Consider the following 8,115-nt stretch of genomic DNA (forward strand, 5'->3'; position numbering starts at 1 on the left):
AAAGGCTGAATTGATTAATGACAAAGCCTACAAGTATGATCTAAATAAAATCACGTTAGAAATTATGCAAACAAAACTCTCAAAGTAGATTAAAAACATCGAAGAGCAATGGCACATTGCAATATCTAACGTTCATAAATTTTTATCTAACACTATTGATGGTTTGATATTCCATATATTAACGAGTGTAGTTCCGGGACGTCAAGATGCAACCACACATGTACCAACACCCAAGGCTCATTCATTTGTTCCTGTAGAAGCGGCTATACTTTAGCAAGTGACGGCCGGACTTGTTACGGTTGTGTACCTCTGATTTTTTTTTTTTGGTTTAGATTATTGTAAGGCATGAACAATGTTTAATAGTTGAACTTGCATGTACGTATGGTAGATGCAATCTACAATATAACAACATAAAATTGTATTTGGACAGTTACCACCATTTAATACAATAATTATAAAAAAATACTTAAATTTATTAAACACATACATTTCGTATCTTCTATTTATAAAAGTTACATGCATTATTTTACAGCTGCACTCCCACAGATTTACCGTTTTGACAACTTTTTTTTATTTTTTTGTCCTATAATGAGCCGATTTATGCGTAAATATCTGCAGGCCAGTGATATAATGCTGCTGGTCGCAGATTTTCATAATTCCTTTCGAAAAGTATTGTTTGATGGCTAAACGCGTTACTAACGGTTTAAGAAAAATGCATAAAACATAATATGTTAGTAACATTTTTTTTATTATAATAGATGATGATGAATGCAATGACAAAACACACTTGTGTGACCACAATTGTACAAACGAAGAAGGGGCGTATAGCTGCTCATGTAGAAAAGGATATGTTTTGGATACAAATAATCTTACTTGTTTAGGTAAGTGTGACGAAAAAAAGTTTGGAGAGAAAAAAACGTTAAAAAGTTTATGATATTATTACCTCACTTTAGGGAAAAGCCTAGTAGACAAACATTGTACGATGAACATGTTTAAAGGCTTAAGTCAGAGGCCATCATTACAAAAAGTCCGTGTCTAGGCTCAGATTAAAAAAAGAACGTTCATTTAACAAAAAATCTTAATTTAGTTGTTTATTTAACAAAAATAATGGGTAGTAATGGGGGACATTACAAATTTAATGCTATTCTTCAAAAGGTCATCATCAATAATCATTTAGAAAAAAAGTTACACTTAAATGGATATTTGCAGTTTTTCAACTTGGGTCTGAGAATATACTTGAGAATGTTCGTAATAATGGTACCTGATAACCTTTTATGTTGCCCTTACACAAACATAGTCAACATAGACCTGGTGTATTTGTTTGTTTTTAAGATATTTACGAATGCGTTTTCGACACACATGAGTGTGAACAAATCTGTTCAAACGTAAATGGTACGTACAACTGTTCGTGCAGACCAGGGTACCTTCTGGATACAGACGGACGTAGATGTTTAGGTACGTATAACGATGAACACGTGCCTTCAAATCCTTAATGTATGTCGCCATGCATTTGTAATTTATTGCATTTATCTTGCCTTTAAGGAAAACGCCTAAATGCAAAAGAGGAATTGAAGGTAATTTACACAAAATTTTCAAAAGGTTAATTTGCTTTTACGGTTCAATATTTAAAAAAAAAACCATAATACTTTTGTGCTTTCATAGATGTTTAGCTGTTTGGAGACCTTAACAAATTTGAACGACCATTTCTAAGTATAAAAACAAATGTTTTAAATACAATATTAGGAATAGAGTCGGGTGCTTAACTTGTTGTCGCAGTCCCAGCAACAATGTCCTGAGGCTATGCCAAGATTGTTTTGTAGTCATTTTATGAAAAATATTTGTCTTACTAAGGCATTAGTCTTGATTTCGAAATAAAATACCATTACAAAGCTAGACGACGTAACTGCTTAAATAATCAGAGATAATTTAAACTAAAAAACAAATATATTGTCTAAAACTTGTTTTAAATGAAAACTGAAGTTTAACAGTTGTCTTATATATTACCTATTCGTTAAAAAAATCAACGCATCAACGCCTTATTGAACCAACCATAAAGGAAAGACTGCGAAAGTGACCTCTACAAAAGAGTGCACCTCATAGCTCAAAGTGAAAAGATATTGTGATTCATGTTAACGTTTGGCCTTCCATCTACTTGGTCATGCGAAACCTCCATTATAATAGACTCTAGAAGTTGAGATGACATTTACCTAAAACAATCATATACCTTAAGCTTTTATTTAAATTTGTCTTAATATCTCAAACTCAACTACCTCTAGACAGCGTACTACTAAAACTCTGTAAAAAGCGGCAGGTTCTCTTTCAAACTAAACAGATGTAATTATAGATGTCGATGAATGCAATGGATCGCTGAGATGTGATCATATCTGTACCAACCTGAATGGGACGTACACATGCACGTGTAGATCTGGCTATATACTCGATACTGACAATCAGACATGTTCAGGTAAACAAAATCACACATTTGTGGTTTCCTACATTCGTTTACATAACTTTTTACATTAAAAACCAAAAACCACAGTAGCAACGAAAAATGAAGAACAGAAGACAACAGAACAGAACAGAACAGAACATTTATTTACCGGAAGATAATAGACCCATATGGCCGAATATCATACCAAATGACGACAAGTACAAAACATGTGTACATATTCATACATATATATGCAATTTCATGCAATACAGACAACATAAAACATACCAAAAAAACAATAAGTAAGAGTATAACAAAACATATGAAACCTATGAATGACATTATAATTGATAAATCTTTTATATGCATATACATTTACTTAAACACAAACATATACACATTCAAAAACCTCACCATACTGAAATGGGTGTAAGTGACCCCTCACTACCTACATCATTTGTTTTCAAAAAAAATCAACGGCTGTGAACTCATATTTTAATCCACTCCCTATCCAATTACTCGAGGAACAACCGTCTTGCCATACAGTTCCTAATGAACTGTTCTTCAAAATGTTATTAATTTTGAGTTTATTTGGACAGTTGAATATCCTTGATTCCGAGCAGTCAGAAAAAGATAACTGACTTAAAAACGCGGTATCCAAAAAAAAACAAAAAAAAACAATTCATGCTAGCTCACGGGGTGCCGTTTTTGAATCGGCAACTGGATGACGGGATGGTTCCAGCAACTGGAGGGCCGTTCAAGTTCACTGAAGGGCGGGTTCGGAACTGAAGGGCCGGTTCAAGTTCACTGGAGGGCGGGTACGGAATCGGAATTTGAAGAGCTGGTTTTGGATCGGCTTCTAGCGAGCCGATTCCGGTACAAATCTCGCCTGTACGATACAACTGCGAACCGTGGCTAGAATATAAAGTGTCAGGAAGAATTAATGTTGATAGTGCTCATAGCGCTCCAATACACACTATTTCAGTGAAAATTCGGCCCGACATTGACAGGTATAAAAAGAAACACATTAGTTGGAATATTTCCTCATCACTAACAATACACTACATCAAACGCATGACCAAATATATAACACAAAAATAACATTTTTAGAACTCTTTATGTGTTTTAGATATAAAAGTGATATTTGATAGATGCATAATTATGCACTGTTTGTCTAATGATAAAATAATATCATAAAAACGCATATTGAAACTAAGTTTGACAATATATATAAAAATCTGATTTTTGAAACGCCGATATCAATCTTAGATACTTGAATACATTGTTGTTTATGTATTTTCAGAGTTGACAACGTCTACCAATATGGCGTTGACAATTTCTCTGTCTACATCAGGAGTAATACTTGCTGTCTGCATTTCTGTCGTTGTGTTCCTTGCAATAATGAGGTAACGAGAACAAACGATCAGTACATTTAATTATATTGTGCATCTTTGCGTACGTATGAAATGAAAACAAATCCAGCATAAGCTGTATTTATTAAATTTGTATTGTATTACTTTTAACAGATACCGCTCAAACGCTGAGGCAAGGATGGAAAAGGGAGTTTCTTACAACAAAGGTTTCACATTATTTCATATTATCTTAGTTGCGTTTTTGACCATGTACACCAATTAGATACGAAAGCTGAATTTTGCATAAACTTCAACAATTAATAAATATATACGTTGATTAAACGTGCCGGCCTAGCAGCATAATGGCGTGGAGTTAGCGGCCACACTTCCCGGCGGCGTGGTTTCAGAGGCCTGCAGTAATTTTATATTTTGATAATTTGTTTTATTTAATAATTTGTTTGAATGATTTTTTTATCACACAAAATTAAGATACTTACCATACATCTTCTGTGTTATGTTCAAACGATACATATCGCGATACGATTTGCAAATAATACCTTTCCCTGGCTACTAAATTTATGCTAATATACCGCCAACTTTTCCACGTATATCGAAATGAATGTGTACATATAATATTGCATTTTATTTTCCAAATCTTATATACGTTTAATTAGTTTATGCCTTTTTAGTGGTTCAATGTGTTCAATTGCTGAAAGATGCTCGTAATAGAACAAAAAAGAAGAAATAAAATGAAAACGCATTCAAATTATGCTCGTATTGTTTTGATTTTGATTGCGAGTGTTTCATATTTTTTAAAGAAACGGCTTCCTTCGAAAGGCTTCGAGCGACGGAAGATCCGACACGCGAAATCCCTGAGAACGCATACAATTCTTTATCGGGCGTAGCGGAATACTGTGAGGTTATGGACAAATGCAAAAGGGAGCAGGAAGTATCAACAGTTAACGCCATATACACCAAGACTTATTTGCTGTCTGATGCGCCTCGATAACACATTAGATGCAGTGAAAGAACGCAGATGTACACTTGTGTGACGACAGCTGTTACTATTGTGTCTATTTTCTGGAATGAATCTGATTTGATATTTAGTACCGATGCTTGGGGTTAAACCATCATCTCTTTTGGCATGAGGCAGACTACAATACCTCTCGATCACTAGCACACTTTTACTTGCTCCAATCATATAAACTAACATAACACTATCATTAGTATAAACATTAACTTTCTGGGTTTGATTTTGTTTATACCATGTTTAGAGTATACATGTATAACCTGATCTGCATTGCTTAATAAACGCGGTATGTGTTTCTACAAAGCGATTTCAGTGGTTACTTTATACATTTAATGATCAAATTAATTATTTGCAATATAACCACACACACAAAAACACGCACGCGCGCGCGCGCACGCACGCACGCACGCACGCACGCACGCACACACACACACACACACACACACACACTTACACACATATATATATGTTATGGAATGTATACTATAGTTTAAACACTGTTCATAAACAAGACATATATCTATGAATAACCATAAAAGACGCAGATAACTGTTTTACACTATTGATCTAAACAATATTTGATCACCGCTTTTAAAACTATTGTTTGAATGTTCAAATGCGTATTTATATATTGATTGCTGATTAAATACTTATACTCATTATTTGTGTACAGTTTTTCCAACTGTTTTCCAAATGCCCTAAATGTCATTATTATTTGTTCGTGGAATTACAATAACAAAGTTCCTAAAAATACATCCGCCACACCAAAAACTTCGAAAAAAGGTTGTAAGCGATAGAACTACATGCTTTTCGAAATAAACAACCTGGATACGGTTTGAATCTTTTAAATCCTCGCAAAGAATTACCGCGAACATTATTGACACAGAAAGTTTTGAAGAACACTGGTGATGGTTTGTGTAATGATATATGACGCGATAGATACTTTTGTCAATTGTACAGACTTTAATATCAAGGATCTAAAGGTTAAACCACTGAATGTCCTATTTATAATTGAATGAGTTTAGTCAATTATTTATCTGATGTATATAATATTTTGCTGGACAGAGATTATTTACCTTTGTCATGCTCATAAGGTTTTATAGTACCTAAACATAAGAAAGGGCACATAATAACACCAACAACAATATGGGCAAAACGCTAGTAAGTAATCTATGGAAAATAAGTGTGACCAATGAAAGAGCGTAAAAGTGGTTCAATAAACTTATTTATTTTCGTTTCGATTGATGCAATATTCGTTTTCCATAATTTAATTAAAACTGCACGTGTTACGAAATTACGTTTGCCATGTAAATGTATTGATTCTTAAGGGCATTTGATTCAGTTGAGGTAGCCACTTTTCAAAAAGGGTTTAAATGGTTAATTTCAAAGGAATCCTTTCAGTTGTAAAATCCTGTGAAGAGCACTATTACTCATTTTCGGATTTCTTAGATAAATCCATGGACTTACTTCAAGGCCAATATAATTCGCCGGTGTAATTTGCACTGTTCTTATGGAAGATTAAATATTTTTTACACCAGAATTTTAATCGTGAAACTGCCTTATATGATTTCTGTATAAAGATACTGCTTTCTGCATATATGTTATGGTTATTCTGAATAACTGTTTTACAATGAAGTTTTAACCATCATTACCATGTTTGACAAACCTGAAGTTAAGAGGTAGATATATCCAAAACGAAGGCAGTTAATTTTTCGTTAAAGAGGTCCCGTGTGAGAAATCCAAACTTGATATAATGAACCACAGGAAATAATTGATATTTTCAAATACATAACCAAAGTATTTAACTTTACAGGATCGTTTGTTTTGAATAATCAGTTTTTAGTGAACAAGTCCATTAAAGTGATATACTATAATATATATATTAACAAAGAATATTATAACATATAATGTGCCTGCTAAAATGACACTACTATTACTTGAATCGTTGGTAGGCTTAATCCTAAAATAGTAGTGCCCAGTTTGGGGTCTACAAAATCTTTAAAAAATCGTACGCTCGTATTAAATATATAGGCCTATATTATGTGTTTCCGTTCCGGTAAAATCCGACCCGGAACGGACACAGATGATAGATATTTTTCAAGCATGCTTTAAACTATTTTTGATGAAGAAAATACATAAAAAAAACTCGCATTTTAATACATTTCACCAAAAAGCAATGCCTAACCTTTCATTAAGGCAATGAACTCAGTCTTAACATTGTGGGAATTATTTGCAATCCAAATTTTACTGGACAAATTCCATGAAGACTTCGTGGCACATTCCTCAACATTTGCAACAGTGTTATATCTAAGTCGATCTCTCCATTTGCTTTGAAAACTTTGCACGTATGTATTGCATTAAACACATGCGGAAAATGAAGCTAAACACAATTAATAATTTTGCACTTAGTGCACTAATGAGTTACCCTATTGAAATGTTTGTAGAATAGAGGTCTTCACAACAACGTTATCATGTTGCCATGTATATCATTGTCGATGACCCCTTGTTTGCTGCTCAGCAATTAAATGATGACATGGAAAATATCCATAAGTGGGCAGAAAGGTGGCTTGTATCATTCAACCCGGCGAAAATTGTATCACTTCTTATCACTCGAAAAACAAACAGAGAGGCACATCCACCCATCTTTATGGATAATGTTCAAATAGTGGAAGTTACTTCCCATATACATCTTGGTGTCACACTATCCAATAACTGCTCATGGCATGAACATATTCAGTCCGTAAAAAAACCAAGGCCTGGCAACTTATCTACCTCATATGATAATTCAAATATGTCCTGATCGCAAATCGCTATTTGTACTATATAAAACATTTAATCGGCCACTTTTAGAATATGCCGATGTTGTTTGGGACAATCTTACGCAAGTTACTCACACTCTTTTACAAGATGTTTCATCTCCTTACACCAGCCTTTGTCACTTCACTTATTCCGTCCCGAGTTGGTGATACAACCTCATACAATCTTTGGAATTCTGTTAACCTTCGTAATATTACTTGTAAAACTCAACTGTTATCGAACTCATTTCTACCAACTATAATATCGTCGTGGAATGTACATCCGGAAACAGTTCGTTCCTCTCCAACCTTGCCCTCCTTCAAACTTAACCTTAACGAGAATAAACAAACAGTTCCTCAATTCTACTATGAGGTTGAATTGAATTGAGTGTCACACATGCAAAGCTGCGGATGCACTGTAGAACTGAAAATTTGTTCTCTAAAAACATTATCCATAGCCTAAATTGCCAATGTGGTGAAATTGAGGACACCTACCATTTCTTTTTC

The 8,115-nt window shown here is 34.0% G+C and overlaps 1 protein-coding gene across 1 annotated transcript; it reads left to right on the forward strand.

Annotated features, from left to right (window-relative positions):
* Positions 1-1,386: 1,386 nt before the first annotated feature.
* LOC128212451 (uncharacterized) lies at positions 1,387-5,455 on the forward strand. The gene is made up of 4 exons (XM_052917918.1): positions 1,387-1,455; positions 3,735-3,837; positions 3,958-4,010; positions 4,602-5,455. The coding sequence occupies exons 2-4, from the start codon at positions 3,755-3,757 to the stop codon at positions 4,790-4,792; spliced, it is 327 nt and encodes a 108-aa protein (XP_052773878.1). The 5' UTR covers positions 1,387-1,455; positions 3,735-3,754; the 3' UTR covers positions 4,793-5,455.
* The last annotated feature ends 2,660 nt before the right edge of the window (positions 5,456-8,115 follow it).

The sequence above is a fragment of the Mya arenaria genome, chromosome 12, assembly GCF_026914265.1.
Source record: "Mya arenaria isolate MELC-2E11 chromosome 12, ASM2691426v1".
Classification (NCBI taxonomy): Eukaryota; Metazoa; Mollusca; class Bivalvia; order Myida; family Myidae; genus Mya; species Mya arenaria.